We start from the raw sequence: 25,110 nt of genomic DNA on the forward strand, positions 1-25,110 counted from the left end.
CTCAAAGGTGGGATATCCTCTTTGGTTCCTCACCATATTTAGCAACACATAGAATAATAAGCTTCCAATTTCGAAACAGAAAAACGTAGCCGTCCACAATTCCCCTTGTATTTTTGTGATATAATTGAGTTTACATTGTGTCCTGAATCTGTATTTAGTTGCCTTGTTTTTCATTTCTTCGATTAATGAATTTCCTTCAGTAAAGCTTCTTTACTGAAGCTGTGCTGGCCTTCGGAATAAGAGGTCTGCTGGCCTGCTTTAGCTGCTGGAATCTCTTGCCTAATAAATATATATGGTGCACTGGATTCTGCTCTCTTGCGTGTTATGAAGGAGACACAACCCCTCTCTTGCTCAGGCCATCGCTGCTGGATAGACACATAGGTATTACCTTAATTGATCCAAAAAATGTGAACGAATGGTAGATTTGACTGAATTTGGTCACTACAAGAGTTCAAACTTTTGTGATCATTTTGAAGCCAAAAATACTGAACATGAAGTGCTGGGGTTTTGGGGGTGACCCCCGCACCCTATGTTCGGTATCTTTGGCCTCAGAGGTTGCAGGGGTGTCCCCTGCATCCTTAACATTGGCGGTGGAGGCCAAAATTGCTCAGGCCCCTGTTTTTAATGAACAGTCAAAACAGGGCCCCGAGCAGTTACACTGCAGGCAACAAAACGTTTGCGAGCAGACAACACAGATCTGACACATACATGAAAAGATACGTGGACAACCACAAGATAAACAAGCGCAGTGTCGAGGCATTCAAGTGTCTCTAGCTGCAAATAGGGGACACCCGAGCGGCATTTTCAGGTAGATTTTCTTGAATGTACCTAAATCATCATTTCCATATTACTATCCTAAATTGGGGTTGTCTTTCCATGCATTTTTAGGAGCTAACAAGCATTAAATCATGCAACAAGTTCTTTACTGCTGCACATAAGCCATTTCTAACAATGTGTGTAAATCAAGTTGAACCACTGGTCACTGTAACAGCTATTGGGTAACCCAATGACTCATGTGGTATGTGAGTAAGAACACAAGTAACTAAAATGAAAGAGCTCCATGTGGTATCGATCAAAACATATTGAATACATAGAGTTCATCTCTAACATTTATGCAGTCAGAGTTTCTAGTTTTAATGACAATTTATGCACACCAGTAGATAATTGAAAAAGTGCATTTGATATCTAAATTTCTAAATCTCTATAAAAATATTACGTAGACAATCATACACAAAACCATTGTCACACATATGATGTTTATATGATAAGATTGAAGTAACAACAATATACATATATTACTATACCAAATTTCATGAATTTTATAACATGCACAGGGCGAACAACTATACATGGATAAACACATTGTGTAGAGATGCTAGATTCTAGCTAATGCAATTTTTTCTAATTCATCAACAGATAACATATCTTTTATCACAGTCCAATATTACTGAGAATGTCCTAGCATCTGCAATTCATCCTGTTACTTTCCAGCAGCACAATTTCTTCCTATCAAGAATTCCATCCTGGTCACTGTCTTTGGCAATCACTATACATGCAAGGGAGATTTTATTGTATCATTTTTGATATGATATTCAGCAAAATCTCTTCTTCTATCTATCATACAAGCACTCACCTGAAATTGTAGACGCATATATTGGCCGTACCAATCCTGTACATAAATAAAGGACAGGATTGCTTAAGTCCACACAATGCACTGCCAAATGTACACAATATTGACCTATGCATTAATGGAGGACCGTGTGGGCAGCACAAAGCCTTGCACCGAGACAATCATTAATACCTAATTGCCTGCTATTTAAGTAATTAATCCCTCCCTGCAGCACCCTCCCATGCTGGGAAAGAAAATCCAGCATTATAGGATTTAGGGCCTAATTCACCAAGAGTTTTCCAATGGGATTGTGCCATTATAAAATGCTTCTATGAATCAGGCCCTTCATGTGTTTATCATGTGTAAATGTGTAAGAAATTGATTTGGCATACAATCAACTCACGCCACTCTTCGGTAAACCTAAGGTAATATCGAAAAGGGTGAATAATCACTCTTCTGTGTGTGGTGCTGTCTTCTGCAACTGTTTCGCTGAGACACGGGACAAACCCAGAGCTTTTGCTGGCATTCTTAATCCCATTACATTCGTCAATACTGGATGTGCACACACAAGTGAGATTGTGCCCCCTGCACAGCAATTTCATGCATTTGACTTTGAATGTTCACCTGCATGTGCAATTCAGACATGTGCATATGCAGGTGCCATTTGTGAATGGAACTGACCACATACTTTCACGTTAGCATGGGCACGGGTGGATGCTCCAATAGAAATTGCATTTTCATGACTCAGTCCTAAAGATTCTCAATGCTCTGTTTCACTAGATGGGACAGCAAACAAAGTTGGGGTGGTCGATAAAGGTCCCAATGAGAAAGAGGGGTTCACGTTGCACACGCCATATTGGTGACTGGGGGAACGGCAATGTTGACACAATGTTGCAATTTTACATGTATCTAGTGTAGTTAATGGGAATGGGATATGTGTTACTTTTAGTGTTACTTTGTGTTTCAATTGATATATTTTAGATTGCACGCATGCAGCAAGATAAAGGCCAAAACCTCTGATGAAATATAAATGAAATATAGGTATGGTGTGCCACGCATCACGTAGAAACTAGGCAATGAGGAGCTTTGTAATGCACATGTGAGAAAGGAGATTTGTCATGGAGAAACCATTGTGAAGAGGACGCAGTAGTTTTAAACATATATGCACCTACTGTAATATATGGGGTCTTGAGTCTTGAGGGAAATGGGTTTTGGGACCGTTGGGGTATATGATGAATATGCAGATTTGTATGCCGCAAAGTCCTCTCATCAGTTAGGAACCGTGCAGGGCCCAGGAACCTGAGCTGGCGATATAAACTCTGTGTGACTGGTAAAAATGGTTTGGCAAGGTTGAAGGCAGAGGACGAGCAACGCGCAGCTGCGACATTATTAGATGGTCAGACACAGGCAGGCTCTGGGTTTTTATGGTTTAGCACTATTGCGGAAAGGAGATGCAGGGATCGAAATTAAGATTAGATAAACAGGAACTAAAAGCAGCTCTGGGTATTCCGCATTAACCATTGACCAGGAGCTGCCACTGGGGAACAAGGAGTTAGTACATAGATTTCCACAAATCTAACATCCACATAGGATGCAAAGATATCCTTTTGTCCATTATTTATGACCCTTTATGCTTTAAATGTTGTATCGATGTGTTAGAATGTTTACGTATAGATTGTCACAAATAGACAGAGTTAAATTCACATAGGTTTGTTTGTTCGGCATAAGTTGGCCAGAGGATCTAAAAGTAGCTCCTGGTAGCTGTTGATGTCAAGCTAACCGGACTCTTCTCAGCCCTATGCAGGAGATAAATTGCTTCCAGCTCCCCTCAATTTCGAACCCTGTGATGCAATATTTTTAAGTGCATGGGAGCATGTTATTCATTGTCCAGGGGAATGTGGCCATCTGTCCGCAGTTGAGTAATAAACCTTGGGTGAAGGGACACCTAGGGGCATAGTTGATCAATAATTTATGGGTTTTGATTATTTTCTCAGGTTGTGTCTGGAGGCGATGCGTGTTGGATTGGTAGTCATTTAGATTACAGTGGCCCTCATTACGACCCTGGCGGAGAGGGGTTTACGCCAGCGTAATGCATGGCGTACCTCTCCGCCAGATTACGACTTTCCGTAGCGCCATGGTGATTTTTACGCCCGGATTTTCCGGGCGGAAAAATCCATGGCGCTACGGGACCTCTTGTTAATTACGCCACCGTAATCTACGGTGGCGTAATTAACGCCTTCCCCACTCCCATTATACCCTATGGGGCAAAAATGGGAATGGGGAAGGGTAAATGGGGATTGGGGACTTACCGCCCCGCCAAGGTCGGAATGGGGTGGTAAGTCCGCCAACCCCCATGGCGGAGTTGGCAGCTCTGCGCCATGGTCCATGGTGCAAATTGCACCATGGACCTCCGCCAGGGTCGTAATGAGGGCCAGTGAAACAAGGACACCAGCAAGTTTGGGCGGGTGAGATAGTTATCGCCAGTTCAAAGGGACCTTGTTTATTCTCCCCCTCCTCAGGTTGCTTGAAGTGTTCTTTCCAACCATGTGCATCACGTACAGTTTTTATTTATTTATTTATTTATTTGTAGGGCACCAAAGCCCGCAGGCATCAGGGTGCACAAACACAAACACAAACACAGGAAAACAACAACAAAAAGACGGAAAAGGTGACCAGCGTGGGCACGAGGAATAGAAGCAGGGTGGTTCTATTTCAGAGAGGCATGGCTGTAAAGAGCATTAATTGAAGAGGATAGTTTTCAATCTCTGGTGAAAGGGATTGTATTCCTTTACCAGCCTGAGCTCCAAAGGCAAGGCATTCCAGATTTGTGCGGCCTTGATGGGAAATGACCTGCCTAGACAACTGGGGAGAGCGAATTTAGGGATGTTGACCAGCGCCAAAGCAGAGGAGCGCAGCTTCCTCAGTGGCTCATAAATGTACACCAGTTCTTTAATATACTGGGACTAGAGAGGCAGCCTTAAATTCCAACCAGGAGGCCACAGGGAGCCAATGGAGATCTCGCCGGCTATCAGAAATATGATCTCTTCTAGTTTTCTTCGTGATAATGCGAACTGCATCATTTTGAAGAGTCTGGAGGGCATGGATGTTTTTCTTGTTGGCCCCAATTAATAATGTATTGACATAGTGCAATCTGGACATCACAACCGCATGGGCCACTGAGGGGCAGCTAGTTGCCGACAGAAATGGACGCAGGTTTCTCAGCAGCCTAAGGTAGTAAGAGCCATTTTTTACTGTCTGGTTGATATGGGCGTCTGCACTAAGTAGAGGGTCGAGGTAGAAGGTCAGAGTTTTAACACTCTGTGAGATCGGGATTGGACAGCCCTGGGTGGAGAATGATTGGTAGCTGGGGTCTAATTGTGCTTGAGCATGCTTGTTGCCAAAAACCAGCAGCTCAGTCTTATCCCCATTCAGACACATCCAGTTGTTGCTCATCCAGGTCTCAACACGCAAATAGATGGTCTGAAGAAGGATGGCGTCTTTGGCATAGTCCCCTGATACCTCAGGAAATAGCTGGGTGTCATCAGCATGGTTCGAGAAGTACACTGCAAGCTCATCCAACAGGTAACAGAAAGGTTGAACATAAAGGTTGAAAAGTAGGGGGGACATGCATGCTCCCTGAGGGACCCCACAGGAAATGGGGGTACAGGGAGAAGTGCCTCACCCTAACATACTCTTAGGTACAATTCTAAAGAAATTATCTCACCCATAGAATTGAGTCAGGAGGTCAGTGACCATTTTTCTCTAAGGCAAGCAGGAGTTGATCATGGTCAAGAATATCAAAAGCCGCTGACAAATCCAGCAGAACCAGCATGCCAGAGCGACTTCCATCTGAGATTCTCAATATGTGCATCTGTAGTTCTAAGAGAGCGGTCTCGGTACTGTGGAGGGGTCTGAAACCAGACTATCTTGGAAGTAAGATGTTGGTCTTCTCAACAAAGGCTTGTAGTTGGTTGGTAATGCATTTTTCAAGCACCTTGAGGAGAAAATGACAGTTAAAGATGGGGTGCAGGTTACCAGGGACGCTTGGGTCCAGACCTGGTTTTTTAACCAGATGGGTGATAGTGGCTTTCTTTATGGAATCGGTGACTTGATTGTTGGCAAAAGAGGAGTTGACAAATCTTATCAAGAAGGGTGCAAAGATATCCCTGTAGTTCAAGAAGAAGTTAGGGGGAATGGTGTTCACTGGATATTGGGAGGGGCGCATGATAGAAAGCGTACCCATCATGTCAGATAGAGAGACAGGAACAAAACTAAAAATATGCTTGGATTTATGGTCCACATTGGCTTCGAAGGCAGTCTGTATATCCACACAGATTCGGTCCCTGGGAACTATAGCAATGGAAAGAGTACTTGGTTTCTGTAAGGACTTCACAATCCCAAAAACCTTTTTAGAACTGTTGTTTGCTTCCTCTATTTGTTTGTTATAGAAATTCTTTTTAGCTTCGTTAATAGCTATACTGTAGTCCTTGTCTAAGATTGTCCACTGGGCTTTGTTATCTACTCAAGGGCATTTAAGCCATTTGGTCTCCTCCTGATGTTTCTAAATTTTCAATTGGCACAGATCCTGTGTGAACCATTTCTGGTGCAAACAGTTATCTCTAACCAGCTTGCTCTTAACCAGTGCCCCACAATTCATCATGAAGAGCATAAGGTTATTAAAGGTGTCAGTAAGAGTAGAAGGAGGGTCCAGATCATATGTGGCCGACATAATAGTGTCAAGGCAGTCTTTCAGGTCCAGCTGCGTAATCTTCTTAAAGTTCCAGTTTGTAACAGTTTTCTGAGGGTTTGGTGGTTTAGGAGATGGGCCAGGCGTAGGAATTGTAAAGGAGACATGATAGTGGTCGGACCAAATGCAAGGGAGGGTATCCATCGCATTGACCTGCTATGAGTGGGCACGCTATTAAGGACGTGGAAGTCAAGGTTATTTAATGCCTTCTCTGAAGTGATTGGTTGCTGGTCGCCGACATCATTACACCAGCGATTGAAGTCCCCAACTAACAATGTGGAACAGGTGGGTCCTTGCAATTTATTGAGAAGGTGGAAAATATCGTCAACGAAATTGTGTGTCTCAGCTGGAGGAAGATAGATCAGGACAAAGTTAATGCAATTAGTTGACGGTGTCAATTTGAGATGCAAAACCTCGCAATCCTTAAAGGAGCAAGGTGATTGGAAGAGATTAAGATAATTGTTTGCTATAATAGCTCCCCCCACCCCAAGCCAGAAAGGTGGTTCTGACAGAAGGTGCTGTAGCCATCTGGGGTAGCCAACTCAATCCGTGGGCCACTAGCTTCATTTAGCCATGACTCTGTAAGGCATAGTATGTCCAAGTCTCCTTCTGAAATATAACAATGAATATTAGTGCCATGCTTAGAGAGTGTGCAGGCATTAGGTAGAGCGCATTTCAAATTTGAGTTGACCTTGTTGGTGTTTACCGTCTTGGCAGAGGTAATCTGCAAGGTTGCCTCCGACTGATGGAGAAGGAAAGATTTATCATCCATCTTGGAGTCTAAACTACGAATCAGGGGAAGAACACAGGAGTTTTTAACTGTATTTAGTGGATGAGAGTAACTCATAGTGAGAGGTAATCCACTCGGAGATGTGTCCAAAGCCGAGAGGGCCAGCGGGGATCCATGATTATGTAAAGGGAGTGGCGCTTCTGTGGATAGATCCTTATTGATTTTATCAAAACGAACATCTTGTGGGCAGTCCTCCTTACATATGGGCATAGGATTGGCAAAAGGCAGAGCAACTGGGTGGTCTAATCTCAAAGAGAGGTATTTATCAAAGATGGTAAGGCAGCATGCCTTTTGGGCAGCAAGCAGCAGAGTAAGGCTATCTAAGTAACCCATGTTGATACTGGCGGTAGGTCGTCTGGTTGCTCATAGAATACAGGACACAACAGTGATAAGGGATAACCCCAGTGAGCGAAAAGAGTGGATTAGCTCGAAGTGTAGCATTTTTCCACACCTTTACAAAGGAAGGTACAATTATTAACACAGAACAGTAGCCGAGCACACAATAAGCATGCAGTAAGTTATTCCTTACAGGTTTCAAGAAGTGTGCAAAGCAGTCTTATGGGAAGAAGACACTGGCACCTCGATTCCGGCGATGACTGGGGAAGACTGAGCTTGTCTCAGTTGCGCCGGCGCTGGTGCGCCTGGTCATCTGATTTGAGGGCCCCAAGTCAGCTGGAACTTGTAATGAAGTATGCTTGTATGTGAATGTGTAACTATGTGATGATGTCACGGCCTACCACAGGAAACTCCAGGAAAGTGGTGTGCTATGAATATGAGCTGATGAGGACAGCTAAATAAATGTGACCAATTAGTGTGTGGGAATTTAGAGAAGATTGAATTTCTTTTGTATAGGTTTGATCAATCATGTGTGGGGGGTGATTTGTAATAAAAAATGTGGGAGTGTTTTAACTGCTGCAAAATGTATATAATGTGAAATGTTTGTGTGATTCAGGAAGACTGGTTAGTTTGACCCTACAGTGTCATCTAGCTCCTCCAGGCCATTTGTACAATAAACCTGCTTTACAGACAAATATGCACTTGCTTCTTTAGCACTCTGGATTAAGGTGATTGGAGGTCCGACTCCATAAGACCAATTGGCACCCACGTTTTATTTACCCACCGAAAAAGAAGTGGTAGAATGCTTACCAATAACATAGCAGGTCATCCAGGTCCCCTTTGCAAAGACTCCTTGCAGAAAGCGGAAAGTCACAAAAACATAGAAATTTGGTGCAAATGCCACAATGATGCCACACAGTCCGGTGCCAAAGGCAGAGATGAGATATGTGACTTTTCTTCCGTACCTGTTATGGGGAAAAAGTTGATAATTTTGAAGAAATGTACAGTTGTTTGTATGATTAATTATTCAGACAAATATAAATCATGATCTAAAGTGGACATTTCCTATTGTGCAGAGTCTCCATACAAATATCCTCATTATGAGTTTGGCAGTAATTGGGTGGTAAATCTGCCAAATGACTACTAAAATCGGTTATTGTTACTGCCACTTGGTCCTGTGGACTTATTACAGGATTACAAGTGGTGGCAAGGTGATGTAAATCCCCATTTTTCGAGTCCACATGGCTATGTAGCGATTTTGGTGTAATTACCACAATTTTTTAGAGATAAAGTAGAGGATTCATAGTTTACCTACAAACTTGGAATTCGCTGGTGCAGTTAAAGTGGCAGTAACAGAATTGCTGCTACTTTTTTATCGCACTGCTAAACTCCTAATGTGTCCCAAAGTCTTTTTGTGCACAAATTCTATTACACAGTTGGCCTGCAAAGTAAACAGTCAACCTCACTACACCACACGCATGTTCGAGCCAGGGTATGACTATCTTTACCAGACTGGCATTTCCATCTACAGTATTTACATCACACGTTTTCCCTCAGTGTTTCCTCATCAATGTGCCCTCTCCATCGGTGCATTTCCTGTATTTGCTCAAGGCCTGTTTTTTTTTCTTTCGCCCGCTATTACTGAAAGTGGAAATCCGTCCCTCATGCCTGTTGACTTGACTGCCCTATAAAATTCCCTAAGCTCCAGCCCTGGCTGACCTCTGCAACCTCTCTTTATTTTGCCTCTGGAGTTTTCCCCTCCTCTCTCAAGCACCCTCTTGTGCACCCTTTGCCCCCAAAAACCCTCTGCTGGCCCTTCTATCTCGGCAAACTATTGTCCGATCACTATCACTCCTTTCCAGGGCAAACACCTGGAGAAATTAGCTATCTCTCAGCTTATCCTCCACACTGACTCTGTTGGTTATCTCCATGACCACCAGTCGTGCTTTACTGCATCCAGAGGCACGGAAACTGCTCTTCTAAACACCTGTGAAGACCTGCTCTCAAATCTCGATTCTAACTCTCTGTCCTTATTTTTCTCGATCTCTCTTCTGCCTTCGACACAGTAAACCACAATCGCCCATCGCCATGAAACCCTGGGCATCACAGTTCGGGCCCTGGTGTGGCTTGTCTCTCTCATCGCCCTTCCCAGGTGAAATTGGGTTCCTTTCTCTCCTCTATCACTCTCTCTCTACTTGTGGTGTCCCCCAGGGATCTAATCCATCCCCTTTGTTCTTCAATGTCTACATGGCCCCTCTGGCCCACAGGATCTCTTCCTTCACCTCTAACTTTCAATATTATGCGGATGACACGCAGCTCTATTTCAGGCTACCCTCAGCCTCTTCCTCCTCCTCAATCATTCCTGACTGTCTGTCCACAATTCAGTCTTGGTGTGTGGCTAATGATCTCTGCCTCAATGCCAGTAAAACAGAGATAGTCCTCATTGGGACCCCTGCTCCTGCCTTCCCTATTTCTATCTGGTCAGCCACCCCAGCAGGGGCGCCTTCGCCTGCTAGTGAGGCAAAACATCTGGGGGTCATTTTCGACTCCACTCGCTCCTTCTCTTCCCACATCTAAGACATCTCCAAAAAGTCCCAAAACCATCTCCACCTCCTCAGAGGCATTGTACCTTTTCTCACTTTCCCCCAAAGGCGCACTGTCTCCAGAGCCCTGGTTCTCTCTAGGCTGGACTACTGCAACAGCCTCTTTCTCAATCTTCTCACCTCTACTCTCCGCCCGCTACAACTCATCCAGAACAGAACCACAAGACTTATCCTTGGCCTCAAGCCCAGGGACCGCATCTCTGTGGCGCTGAAATCCCTCCACTGGCTCCCTGTGGCTGCTAGGATCCAATTCAAGAGCCTCTGCATAGTCCACAAGGCCTTCTGGGGCTGGAGCACACACTTTCTATGCCTTCTTACTAAATACTCTCCTACTTGAGCCCTCTGCTTGTCCTCCTCCAACTCTTTGCGGGTGAGCCGTTTTTCCAAGCAGAGATTTGGGGGTAGATCTTTATCCTCTGCAGGTGCCTCCCTCTGGAACATCCTCCCTGCCACTCCCCACCTTGAGCCGAAGCTCCTTAAGTTCTGGAAACTCCTCTTCTCTTCCTCTTTCTCTCCCCTGCTGACCTCCTCTACTTTTTCTCTCCTGCCTCACTCCTCCTTCTCGACCTAATTCGGTCCAGCTTTTGCTGACTGCTCGCCTGGTTCACCTCCATAGCCTGACAGGTCCCCGGCTCCTCCGCCAGTCTCTGCAATTGCCTTCGGGCCTCTGCATTATGTTCAGCACTACTGCACTTTCAGCATACGTTCCATGAGAGGCATGACCTCTCTGCACTTAATCCAGGGCCCTGCTGGATGGGGCGCACTTGTCCACCCCCTCGTATTTCCATCTGTACACCTGCACAACCTGAATTTACTAGGCCTACTAAGTTCTGTCCTATCCCCCATTCTCTCCCCCCACCCCCTAGTTTGGTTGCGCCTGAAACACTCATGCACTTACACAAGGAGGAATGCCATCAGGCTTAGTACGCCAGTAACATTTTGTGTTAGATCATTAGGAAACTTCAAGGCCTAAGAATGACTACTCTATCCCCTTGCTCCCGCCCCCCTTTGAAGGGTGTATAAACTGTAGACCTGCAGCTGAAAGAGGGTTTTCCCCTTCACTCACTCTTCTTGCTTGCCGTTCTAACACGATCAATACCCAAACCGGCTATACAGCCTACCCTTGTCCCTTCTGCCCCCATGTATGCCCTATATTCTGACCAAGGCCTAAAGCTGGCCAGGCCTGGCTGGGGCCCCACCAGTCTCCAAAAACTGCCTAGAGTCGCGGTCACTTCCAGGGCTCTCTCTGTCTCCGACAAATAATCACCAGGCACAATAGACCCTGAGCAGCGTCGAGAGACCCAAATAAGGATTTCACATGTTCTACAAGATTGGGAGCCCTGGGGCTCTCAGAGGTATAGACAGGGTAGGGCCTGAGCGGGCCAGTCCCACCGAAATTCTGTAAATGCCCACTCAGCATAGCATTTACCGTTATCAATGTCTGGGCATTTACACAGTTTTCAATGTCGCTGCGAAAGGCCCAACTACATTAGGTTCAGGTTGCACTTGTTCGACAATCGTGGTGACGCCTGTGGCTCTGTGTGGGTTAAGCTATCTGTTGCAGTTATAGGTTTTCTTGCAGCATATTAGATGGGGTTTGGCGGTGGGAGGGGCTGCCTCCTTGTTTGCCAACGTGTTTGTTATGACAGTTCTGTTGAACATTCCTTTAACCCACGACAACTGCAGTGTAAAACTCAATGGGGGCACTTTTCCAGTGGAATGGAAAATGAAAACGTAAAAGTGCCTTTGCGCTTTAATTTTGAGCTCCATCTCATTTTTGTGCCTTTTTAGAAGTTTGCATCTCCTCTTTCCTTTACTCCTCCATCTTGGAAGAGCACCAGGTTTTATGCCTACATGAGATTTTCATGCAGGCGTAAAACCAAAGGATTCCTATAGAATATGGCTTGAATACACACCTGGTGTAATGCAGTCGGATTACATAGGAATCCATTATAAAATGCAGCGTTTTATTTCTGACAACACGGAGAGTAAACTTGAAGAGCAAAGGCGATTTCGTCTTCAATTGCTCTTCGCGATTACACTCTTCTTTATGAGTGTTGAAAATTCCATGCAGAGGGACAGGAACACGCAAGTGCAAGCGTCGGGTCCCCTGCATGCAATTAGCATATAGTGTAACATTTTCCCAAAAGAAAAGATCTTAAAAGGAAAACAGAGAGCATAGCCTTACATTTGACTGTTGCTTAACTGTTTTTATCGTGGCAGAAATAGTTTTAGGTGAGTAAACAAGCGAGTAAATTAATCTCATTGTGGGACGTCTAATGTAACGAAGAGTATGTGGCTCAGTCGACTCATGCATCCACCACTGGGGCCTGTGTTTGTCCATATAGCCACAGGTTCGAATCCTGGCAGGTCCATGCAGGTAACAAAATACATCTCTTATCTGTCAATAGCGCCATGATGTCACTCATAGGGGCGAAACTTGCGCTCCACAAATACACCTGTTATGTTATTACACTTGGAAAAAAGCATGTTGGGACGGAAGTATGTCTCTTGTGATTTTCCAGTGGAGGTGTTCGGTTATGGGAGCAAATTGACCATTGTTTGGGTGTGAAGAAGGCTCCTAGTGATTGCATCGAATGCCTTAGCATCTAAAAAAAAGCAACGAAAAAAAAAGTATTGAATGCATTTTTTTTTCTTTTTTTTAATGGGGGGTCCCCCCAATCCCTGTTTTTTTACCCCTTAAAACCCATTATACTTCAAATAAAACCTTTACCTTTGAAAAAAAATGCATTTGATGCTTTTTTCAATGCATTTCTTTCGATGCTTTTGGCATTCAATTCTTTGTATTAGATGCAATGACTGGATACCATGAAGAACCCTCCCACCCGTTCATCCCAGGCTTGGTCTGATTATTATGAACTCTCAGACTAGCACACCATCTTGAGATTGTGACGATTTCATGAGGCCTGTTAGAGGGGGCCATTTTGTTTAGACTAACACCTGGGTACCCTAGCTGGCTAGAGCTAGGTACTGAAAAACGTTCATATAGAGGACATTGTCAGTTTTGAGTGTCTTTAAAGAGGATTCTGATCAATTATTTTACTATCCCAAACTACGCCGTGCACGGAATCCCGGCGGGCAGTGGGGGAGTTTACAAGCACCGGAAGGAAATTAGATGGGTCGAGGGAATGTGGAAAAACCTTGTTTCCACCCCTAGTACAGGGAGGATGAGTGTGTGGGAGATATTCTAGTGTGATTTCAGTGAGGCGGCATTCTAATCAGGGTCAGGGGCTCTTTGCCATCAAGCTCTAGATAAAGCCGTTTTTTGCACCTGTCTCGGACCAGTTGATCCTGAGTCAATATGGAAGCTGGAACCCCCCACCATTCGAATAGTCTTTCTTCAGATTGGAACGTTTAAGGCGTGCCTTTATACTCTGCCACAGAATCTTATGGAGAAGTAGAGCAAGTTCAGGGAATAAGCAACAAGGAATCAGGATATGTGACATGGATAGGATATACAGTAACCTATGGGGTAACACTATTGTAAAAGGTTTGCAACTGTTGATATGCGTGTCCTGCGCATCAAAGTCCCAAATCTCCGATGAGTATTTGGTATTCACCCAAGGGGGCCTATAAAGCAGGAATTAAAAGCATGGGGCAGAAGGGACTTCCTTTCTGGGCACTCTGCTCTAATCAAAAGAAGGGGGGCACAACCACTGACGGAGATGTAGCACGTAGGTAAGCAAGAGAAGTCCATAATCATCAGTATAATATTCAGGGCCAAGTCGTACCATCTCAACATTCATACAACACCATACGCCCTCAGAAAAAGCGCTTTCTCTGTGTCAAGGGCAATAGTTAGCTGTTGTTCGATTTGGAGGTGGTAAAAATGACTGTACTCCACTGAAACTGGTAGACACCCAAAAAGGATGTGTTTTCCATGCTTTGCACACCTGGGATAAAGCAATTAGATCTAAATTGCAGGAACAACTAAATAAATAAATACATAAATAAATAAGATTCTGTGCCAGTTGTTTGTGTTTTAAAACTTGGCCGAAGGCAAATAAGTGCCCATTTGGCTGCTCCTCCAACTCCTTTGTTTTTAACATTTTGTGGAGAACAAGCAGGCAAAATAAAGTGACAATATACCTAGCCTGAACCACCATATTCTTCAATGTTTTATTTGAATCAAGAATGTTTCTTAGCTGTGAACTTTCTAAAAACTACAGATGCCTTCCGGGTGTACGAAGATTAGAAGAGGGAAAGTTACTCTCCCTGTCCTTCCTTAGATTGGCGGCACACCAATTGTGCTTAGGCAAACTATTTAACATCAACCTGTATCTCCCCGTCTCTGTAGAGAAAAAGAGATAGCTAGTATCTTTGTAGGGTGATGTAGATTGGGTTTTCTAGCAGAAGAAGTTGGTTTCTTCCTCTTTCTGTTGTGTAACCACATTTTGCTTGGGCATTACAGAGGAATGCTCAGGCCTCCCTAATAGGCCACTCCTGTGTATTACTAGATTTGGAGAGCCATTCCGCCAATCCTTCCTTGCATCCCACCCCAGTTTTGCCACTGGAGAAAATGGCCACATGCACGTCAGTCATGCACACTGGGGCCACATTACCTAATCAGTACACTGTTGAGGTCAACGTTACTTTCTAGACCCCCCTTTAATTGGACAATCTTGAAGAAAATATGGAACAGTTCACTTTGATGTTCCAATCAGGAGTATTCACTTGGCAGAACATTCACTTACTCCTCAACTAGGATTCACACAGGCATTGATGTACATGAGGACAACCTCTGCCACTTTGACAGCGCTCCTCTGCCGCGAGACCACAGATTCCTGATCACTGTCTTTCGCTCCATTGTCGCATCTTTCCAGTCACCTCTCAGGCCTAGATCCCCGGCGCCATCTCCCTGCAGGGCAGGTGAGAAGGGGGAGTGTTGGGGAAGGGATCTTCTTGTCAATTCACCATTAGATGTACTCCTTTATTCCATGCCATGGGGATTATTGCACCCCAGGCCTCTCCACATCCATAAAGTGGTCCTTTTTCAGTCCTCGTGCTCCAGTGTTCATTGGAGAATCTCAGGGTTATGGGAATTCAGGGAGCTTGAGGCCATTTTTGATAGCCAGACAAGTTCCACCACCGCCTTGTTCATTTTTTAAGCCATGCCACGGTCCTTTCCAGAGCCTTGAAGAAGGGCAGAGCACTACAACTCGCAGGCAAAGGTGCTGTTCGAGGTAGATCAACTCCAGAGGTTGGTCCCTCGAAAATGTCACATTTGTAAAAGTGTTACCTCATCACTTAATTATTTCTCAAAATGTTCAATCTTGCGCACTTCCCATTGTGCGCTTGTTCAGTTTCTTTGTCCTGCTTTGATTAGTCTAAGAGAATATGCTTGCTTTAATTATTCTAAGAGAAGGTATTTAAAAAAATCTTTGGTGTGAGAGTATTTGTTTGCATCAGTTTAAGATGTATTAGCATCCTGGGTGGTCACAGCAGCCAATCAGGTTGTTCAGAATGTAGGGTTGTCCTACCGATGTAAGCTTACGTTGAAAGCAAGCAGAGAGGTGCTTGCATCATCCTTCGTCGCCCTTTCTGCAGTGTTGCCCACTGCCCCCTGCTGCACGCATCCAACTCTCCCTGCATTTCTAAAACCATTTCCAGCTGAGCTGAACTTTGCTGCTGCCAATCTTCTTGGCCCCTGTAGCTCCAACTTTCTCCTTCTAGCTGGCTATGTACCACACCTACTATGGAAATAAAAGAGAGACTCTGAACAGAGTCCTGGCCTTCATTTTCATGGCGGCCATCTAAAGGGTACATGCGTTGGTTTTTGTGTGAAACCGGGGTTGGTGCACTTGCAGTGGGCAGATGTGTAACACATTAAACCTGCCCCTAGACCCTTGGCATTAGCCTTGGATGCCAATAGCAGGAATGCCACATTAATAGGCTGATGCTAGATGTTACTGGTGGCTTCCCGCTGTAAAGGCCCTTGCTTGACTCGTGCCTGTAGACCTCCTCTGCAGGTCGTTTCCATCGAGTACGGCCCAATGAGTGGCATTACTGCTTGAAGAAACATGATGTTCTAATTTACACATGTGCCCTTTCATAATTGTATTTTTTAAACGTTCCAATGGTGTTGATTTTTCACCCTAAGCCTATGTTCCCATCACGTTTGAACCGAATCCTTGTGCTCAATCAGCGATTGGACACCAATGCATTTGGTAAGGATCGCTGTATGTTACACAGGTGTAGTCGCTCACTGTCTTTTACCAAAGACCAGAACCAACACTAAAATGTGTGTGAAGAACTTGCATATTTTACGATTATTTGTAAAAGGATTGGGCCTGGCATGCTTGCATTTAATTTTAGTTTTCACATGGCACGCCATGTATTGCATCTCTCCCTCTGAGCAATGTCACCTGTAAAGGGAAGGCCGGGTCGGGCGCATCCTGTTTCCTATGGTGTGGATCGTGATTCCCTGTCACAATGCTCAGTGCACCACCATTGGAATGTGCAACACTCCGCGTAGCATGGGAGTCACGGGAATATTGTGCGTATTTGCTCCCTTGGCAACAATAATGTATTGCTCGCTATGGCCCTCCAGCAGTCTACAGAGCCCAGGATCTAGGCAGCAGCGAAAGCAACTTCTTTCCTGGTAAAAATACAAGCCACTTCCAGCAAACAAGTATCAAACATCTTAAAATAAAATCTTGTAGGGCTATATTATTATTATTATTATTATTATTATTATTATTAATAGTATGGAGGTAGACTTATGCAACACCATCAAAGGTAGTAAGAAATCTGGGAGTCCTAATGGACAACAACCTGACCCAGGAGCCACAAATAAATGCAACAGTGAAGAAATGCTTTTTCCTCCTCCGAACGGCAAGAAGAATTCTACCTTTCCTCTCCTTCGCACACAAAACACTCACTATCGCCGCCCTAATCATGTCTAAAGTAGACTATGCAAACAGCCTCTACCTCGGAATACCTGAATACCTCTTGAAGAAACTGCAACTGATCCAAAATGCAGCAGCAAGACTACTCCTCAAACTATCCAGAAGAGATCGCATCACTCCAGCCCTAAAACCCCTACAGTGGCTCCCAGTTAAACATCGCATCACCTTCAAAACAATGTGCATAACGCACAGGGCAATCAGCGGACAAGGAGCAGAATTCCTACAAAAGAAAATAACAGTCTTCAAACCAATGAGACCCCTCCGATCGAGCAACGAAATCCGCCTGGAACGCAAATCATACCTCAAGAAAAAACTTGGAGGCACCTCCTTCTACCACTTAGCCGCAAAAACCTGGAACAACATCCCAAAGGAAATAAGAAACACTGAAGATCACCTAAAATTCAGGAAATCACTAAAAAACCTGGCTCTACAACACCACAGTCTAAACCTGGAAAACGAAACTGGTAAAAAGGATAACTAAACTGGAAAGACACGGACATCCCTGACCGAGGAGAGTAAAGCCCACTGCAGCTGGACGGGTGACATCGGATAGACAGGAACACAGGCGGCACGCACGGAGACTGAGTCGACTAACCCCGACAATCCCACCAACACTTTTGCCCGCCCCTTAATTTAAATTACCGCCAGGTACCACATTGGTGTGGAATTATCGAGACACTGGCATCCTCCCCCACTACCCGAGAGGTTGTCATTGGCAGGCCCACTAGAGTCTAAATGGAGGATAAGGGGAGCTATTAGAGAGCATATTAGAGGCGGGGACTAAAGGAGTATGGAACCTTCATGCCAGTCAGACCCAGATCAGGACAGAGCCGCAACAGGGGAGACTGCGCAAGCCGAGCGCTTCAATTCAGGATATAGACGCAAACTAACCAGCCCTACTAACAATTTCCCTTTCTGCATACACCTCTCAAACTCCAAACCAAACACAACCAAAACCTACAACACAACAAACCGCACAAACTTCACTACATGGCAACAACAAAACAAAAACACAAATAGCCTTGCACAACAGTGCACAACGACTACCGGCCGCAAACACCCCAGCCAACGGACCCACCGGGCTGAGGCCGCCAACAGCACATCACTGCTCTCTTGCACTTTTCCTGCCTCCTCCCACTAACTCATCCTCCCCTCCTCTTTCAGAGCCGCCAGAGCGCCAAGGGACCACTACGGTGGTGATAGTGCGCGGTACAAATATCCTTTAACATTAACATTAACATACTCTTTGACTGTTTTGGTTATTATTATTATTATTATGAGTATTCATATTATTATTAATATGGAGGTACACGTATGTGTACTTTTTTAATGTTTTGGTTATTATTATTATTAGTTTTATTTGTAATAATAATAATAATATTCATATCAATATGGAGGTAGACATATGTGTACTTTTTATTGTCTTGGTTATAATTCTTATGAGTATTAATATTATTATTAATATGCAATTACACTTGTGTACTTTTGGATTGTTTTAGTTATTATTATTATGAGTGTTAGCAATGTCAATATGGAGGTAGACCTATGTGTATTTTCTAATTGTTTTGGGATTTTGCTTAGGTCGTGCGCTCTACACAATCTGTTTTCTCACACAAAAAGGGACCGTAGCACCTTGGACATTTAGCCTATTTTCGGCACTCCGCAGGACATCACGGGTGATAGCGTAGCATACCACTGCTCTTGTTAAATGGGAGAGCAAATTATTGCATAATTAGTACCAAACTCATTACATCAACTTCCAAAGGACGAAGGACTGAGTCGGCCTGCCGGGATTTTGAACCTGTGACTGCGTATTTCACGCAGATAGGACAGAGGCGAGGGCACTTACTCTTCTATCTAAGGACTGACTTCATCCATGTCACTTCTGTACAATACATTTCTGAAATTGGGCCCTTGGGCCCTGAAAAGCCTTGATTGGATATTGAGATTTTCGTATTTGTGATTTTGCGGGCACAATGAACACATTAAGGAGTCACTGCTTCCAATATGTGTACTGGAATTCAATGCACACACATCATTGATTAAGAGGATGAAATATTAATATCTTGGGATAAAGCAATTGGATGCTGAAATAGTAGAAGAATAAATAATATATTTGATCCTTTTTATAGAATGACTTGTTAAAAAACAGAGGTGGCTCGAGATTAGATTCTTGTGATTGCTTGAATAAAAAGAACCTGTGCTTGTGGAAGTCCTCAACACTCCACGACCAATCATGATCCCCAATAGTACGATACGTTTAGGGGAGGTAACTTGTATTTCCAATTAAAGTAAGTTCCTGTAAGGGGAACCACCTATGCTTTCTGAGGGTGTTGAACGGAAGAGAATATGATATGCTAGGGTATTTATAACACGCTTACTCCCCAGAGGTTTCTAAGCGTGGACCCGGGGAACGAACCTGTGTTGCTCTGTGTCGTCTTGCTTCTGAGCACGTTGCCCCTGAGCTATCCTCCCGAGACAAAGAACCGGCATGATATATATTTGATTAGACTGTGGTGAACACGCTACCTGTCAGCAGCATAGCCCAGGGTGAGGGCGCCCATCAAAAATCCCATGTTCAGGACGGCTTGAGTCAGATCGAGCTTCCAGGCGTCGGCACACACCAGGTCGTACTAAAAGAAAACACAAGAGTTCCATCAGCGACTACATCAGGCCGGATAACTTTCATGTATGATATGTCTTATTTGGACCAAATGAACATAACATCAGGGGATACATCTCAAGTAGAGAGCAATGACGCTTAAGGTGGAACATGTCAATGTCCAGACACAATTCAAATATTCAGCATCAATGTATGTGCAAATATATGTGCTTGATGCACAGTTCACAAAGATCCAAGAGTCAACACGTGTTTCCCTTACTTAGGGTGATCATCAGTGCTCCAAAACCTAAAGAATTTTTACATAACTTATTAAAGACAACTTGAAATTAAATTTTTTGAAAGAAGAGAAATCAAATGTACATAGGTCTCTAAATATGACGAGCGACTCAGAGGCGTAGCCAGGATTGTCTAACAAGTGGGGCCTGAAGCTAATGTAGTTGGGCCCACCGCAGTGAGTGACATTAACATCTGTAAATGCCCATACAGCGCTGCTGAGTGGGTATTTACAGATTTTGGGTGGGCCTTGCCCGCTCAGGCCCTACCCTGACTACACGTCTGACTGGCCAGACAATAAGCTAACACAATTTTGTTGACTCTCTGTCAGTGTTTCTCCAGAGCATTAATTGTGACAAATTATGATATAGCCAGTTGTCAAGAAAGTTATCATTATATTTCTGGCATATACTATGCAATTTTACCTAATAGAAGGTTTACATTCCACAACTTAGGTTCAAAAGTAATTGTTATAAAATAACTTCTACAAAGTATACTAGTAGCCTGGTTCAGAAAGATTGACCTTGAAGAGATGTGGGCGCTGCCATTTAAAGAAACGATAGAGTCCCCTATAGTCTATCAGACTGCTGTGGGTTGAGAAAATGGTTCCTGAACCCTGCATCATGAAAGTGCACATGTTACCACGAGCGCCTGAATAGCCACAATTAATACTTCAGAAGGAACACTGAAGAGAATGCAAAAATACGTCTTTAACTAATGGGCACACCAGCCATATTTAGAGAGCTACTTTTATTTAATTTCTCCTTTTTCAACAATATCATTTTGATTTTAGTATAGGCCCTGGTTGTATTGTCCCTGGCCTGGGGGCGCACACTTTAAACTTAACCTAGGCCAGGAATGGGCCACACTGGAACCACCATCCCAGACAAGCAGGTACAGTGAGGTGCTGAGCAACCTGCGATTTAAAGATGCTTGCACAGAGGATGGGCCGCAAACCTGGCTGCTTGATATATATAAGCCACAGTACACCGGGGGGGAGTTTTTTAAAAACTGTTGTGGACAATCATATCACAAAAATGTACATCATGCTTAAACATTATTCTCTTCTTTGTCTGTCCCTTTCATTTTCTTCAATCACTGTTTTTTATGTGTTTTACTTCATAAGGGTAAAAGATAAACATGTAAACAAACCACTCTCCATAGAAGCCTGGAGCAGGTTCCCATTTGCAACATGCCCTGGGCTTCCCATCCCATCAATCCAATAAGCCCCTTTCCTTCCTCTTACACCTTTTTATTTTATTAACATTAATATATCCTTAAGAACTGCATCCTGCCTTTACTTATTATTGCATTAATACAATGCCTCAGGGCTTGCAGAGCTCTATGTTAATTTCCTCCATGGCGGCGCCCTTCCATAACCTCCAGCGGGTGGGTGAAGTCTACAATGGGCTCCGCCGAGTTCCCGCCCACCTGGGAGGAGCCTACGACAAACCGCAGCACACTCCGTGATGAGCCCCGGCCACGTCGGATGCAGCTGACACGCCGAGGGCAAGGCAATTCAGCTCAAGTGAAGTAAACTGTTTATGATGAATGAATAAACTTTTGCTACGGACAACGAAAACTCATCATACCTTTCTTTTTTTTCAAAAAACTGGTAAAGCGTGTGTGCGCAGACAGGCTGACCCTATCCATGTACATTTCTATTGTGAGAATCCTGTACAGTCTCAGGCTCAGGATACAGCCATCTACAGCAGCCAAAGCAACATAATCATATCAACAAACATTCAGGGGGAGTGTCAATACTGCTAAGACTGAAATCTCTTTTTTTTAAAAGTGTGTTGAAACTCACAACATGCTAGCGGTTGTTTTTGTGAGGTTTTTCTCCTAATGTTTGTTTTGGGGACGTACTTTCCCCACTATTGGTATATTCATTATTTATTTGTTCACCCGGATAGTGTTTATCCCTGAAGACAGATTCATATCCGAAATGCATTGGCTTAAGGACACTTGGTCTGAATGTGCACTGCCTTCAATAAAGCAATAAAATGACTGAGTCATAAAAATGATGACTATGGCAGATCTCATTTAATTATTAAGCAATATGCCCCAGCCCACAAGATAAGCAGTTTTTTTGTCCCAAAACGCTGCAACGTTTTGGGACAGAAAAAAAAAAGACCAAGAAAATGGCTGCCGGGAAAGGGAGAAAGGGAAAACGGAGTCCATTTTCCCTTTACATGGAGGCCATCGGGAGCGGACGCGCTGGGAACAGAAGGGTTCCCAGCATGTTCGCTCCCGAAAGACGATAGAGAAGAAGGTAAGTGGGGTTGGGAGTTGGGGGAGACAGATGTAAAAGAAAAAAAATAGATGTACCTGAATCCCCGGCGGGGGTCGAAGGCAGCCTCCAGCCGTGTGGAGGTTCGGAGCAGAGGTGGCCCCGCTCCGAGCCTCTGCATAGCTGGAGGCTGCCATGTCACCTGCCGTGGACAAAGGAGGCAGAAGGTAAGTGGGATGGGGAGGGCGGCGAGGTGAAAAGAAAGGGAAAAAAACATACCTGAGTCCCCGACGGGCGGCAAAGGCAGCTTCTCAGCCGTGTGAAGGCTCGGAGCGGAGATAGCCCCGCTTTGAGCCTTCTCATTTGCTTAGGGGCTGCCACGCCCCCCACCGGGAACAATGGCCGTGGAATCCCGGCCGAGGGATTCCCAGCTGGGTAATGCCCCATTGAAGGCCAATCAGAATGCTTGTTTCATTCTGATTGAGCTCTCGCCGGGTACTAATAAGCAACATTGCATGGAAATTATCTGAATTGGTATATAAACTTTGATTCAATCTGTAATCAGGGGACAGAAAGAGTGCTTGGTAGGTTCAGGGGCAACTTTGAACCTTTTGTGTGTATATTTGATGTCCTTGTGCCAAGGGTTTTATTTACCAAGGTGCTCCATAAACATAATCTGTACACTACAGAAACTCTTTACTAGTTTTGAAACTAGAATTTAAGGTACAGAGTGGTACTCACCCTCTACCAATTTTTGCAATTTCCCACTAGTGGCACATCTGTGGGTGGAGGTACACATTCAAACATGTCTTTTGAAGACATTAATAGCCTGATTCACGGAATTTTTTGCGTGAAAAATACAGATTTGCGTGCCTTTCTGCCCGAAAAAATCCCCATACTTCAAACAGGGATTTTCAGGCAGAAAGGCAAGCAAATCTGCGTTTTTCACGCAAATAATTTAATGAATCAGGCTGTGAATCCTTAACAAATATCAGAGCAAAGACTTTGGGTCTCTCTTCAGAAGAGGCAGAGGCGATTTTAGGCCTAATTAGCAAAGCAGCATTTACCACTACAACAAAAGCCACTGTTGACACTTCTAGATGCATCAAACAACTTGAGTACTCAACTTGAGTACTTAGTACGCAAGGAAATCAATAGAAAATGACATGCAATAACACTGGACTGTTATTATAAGAACCATGCACTCTTCCCCTCTCCCTCTCCCATGCACCTGCGCGTTCTCAATGTCACTGGGTCTAGTAAGATTGTTGTTTTGTTCTCCCCTGTTCCCCTTCCCTTGCCTTGTCGTGCTCTGAAACACTTGTGTACGAGCGTAATAGAAATAAAATATCAACATCAATATCAATAGCGGATACCGAGAGGGTTAAGGGTACAACTAAGAACAACGTTGTGCAAAGGAAGTAAAGAATTTGTCAGGAAGTGGAAGTCATATTAAATAAATGTTCTTTAGACCTGATTCTACTGACCATCCAGGTGCTCTCCAAAAACTTAGGAACCATCACAGTGGAGATACAAGACATACAAAAAGAACTAAGGGATTTATTAGGCCAAGAGGTGGACACTATATTGTCAGATATCAACTACAAAACTGAACTGGAAGCCAAAAAGATTAGAAAATTTAGACATGACATCTATGATTATTTAAACAAAGAGGTGTTTAGCTGGATGGACAAATGTATACCACCTCGAAGAAAACCACACCAAGGAAGCTCCACAGATGCAACAAGTTCAGAGTCTTTGAGTACAAGTCGCGAGGCACCAATAAGGGCAGCTGGGAATTTAGAAGTGACAGATGGAGGGAACGAATCGCAAGTCGCAACATTTTTTAGGGAGTGTGCAGGAAGGAAAAGAACGCAGAGGGGGAAAAGGAAATGAAAGAGAAGGAGGGAGGATAACATGACAACAAAAGAAAACTTAGTAGTGAACTTATCTAGGAGAATTCTCAGTAGTGCTGAATTAAACACCCTTCAAAGGGGTTTGAACTTAGTGCCCATGTACTGCACAACCTTTTTGACACCAAGGTGGAGCTGTTCAGATATGGACCCTTACCTGTGATACTAGGGTAGAACATTTGTTCAGAGAATTACCCACATTCACTTATAAGAGAAGCACAAATTTGAGACACCAATCAGTTAAAACTAGACCAGCCAGAAGACCACCAATGACCAAACGGTGCCGCACTTTCCCCTGTTTGCATTGCACAAACCGCGGGTTCATAGCAAAGGGCAATAAAACAAATCACCCAAGATCTGGGGAGAAAATTAAAATCAACAGTTTTGTTACATGTGATACCAATAATATGATTTATACCATTAAATGCCCATGTGGGGTACACTATGTCGGACAGTCCAAAAGACCATGTAAACAAAGATGGCGGGAGCACCGGTCCTGTGATAGGACTAAGACTATGAACTCAGCAGTGGCCTATCATTACCTGGAAAAAAAGATATGACATCTCTCAGATTCGATTCCAGGTGGTCGAAGTGATTATCAAAAAGAAACTCATGCAGATCTGGCAAAGAGATAAGACCAAAGAGAGACTTTTTGGATTCAAAGATTGGACACTGTGACCCCTGGGGGAATGAATGAAGAATACATTACACATGCTTCCTATGATGACGTTGTAAATGTGGCATGCGGTAAGACATCACCATCCCACATCATAACCTCTGTTGCCTTTCTTGTATGACAATTTTTGTATGATAATGATTCTGAATATGTAAAAGAACTAAAGGGATGTCTTAAATTCATAGTGATAATGTACTCATTGCATTATATGAACATAGTCAGCCATAAGAGTGTTTTTCAATACACATAAACAGAATGTAGTTTGAACATTGATATTGTTAACGTTAATCCAATGGTGTATCAGTTACAGAAATGGGAAATTATAAAAGCAATGCTGGTGATGCGTAGCTCATTGGCAATACCTACGCACTCATTAAT

General features: G+C 43.9%; 1 protein-coding gene across 1 annotated transcript in view; it reads right to left on the minus strand.

Annotated features, from left to right (window-relative positions):
• Positions 1–25,110, minus strand: part of SLC22A3 (solute carrier family 22 member 3) — a 913,774-nt gene that overhangs the window by 606,650 nt on the left and 282,014 nt on the right. Inside the window, exons 2-3 of the mRNA XM_069607751.1 lie at positions 19,544–19,647; positions 8,293–8,447 (exon numbers count right to left, since the gene is read on the minus strand). Of these exons, the coding sequence (XP_069463852.1) occupies positions 8,293–8,447; positions 19,544–19,647 (259 nt within the window). The remainder of the gene's footprint in view (positions 1–8,292; positions 8,448–19,543; positions 19,648–25,110) is intronic.

This window comes from Ambystoma mexicanum, chromosome 4q (genome assembly GCF_040938575.1).
Source record: "Ambystoma mexicanum isolate Mex_15411 chromosome 4q, UKY_AmexF1_1, whole genome shotgun sequence".
Lineage (NCBI taxonomy): Eukaryota > Metazoa > Chordata > Amphibia > Caudata > Ambystomatidae > Ambystoma > Ambystoma mexicanum.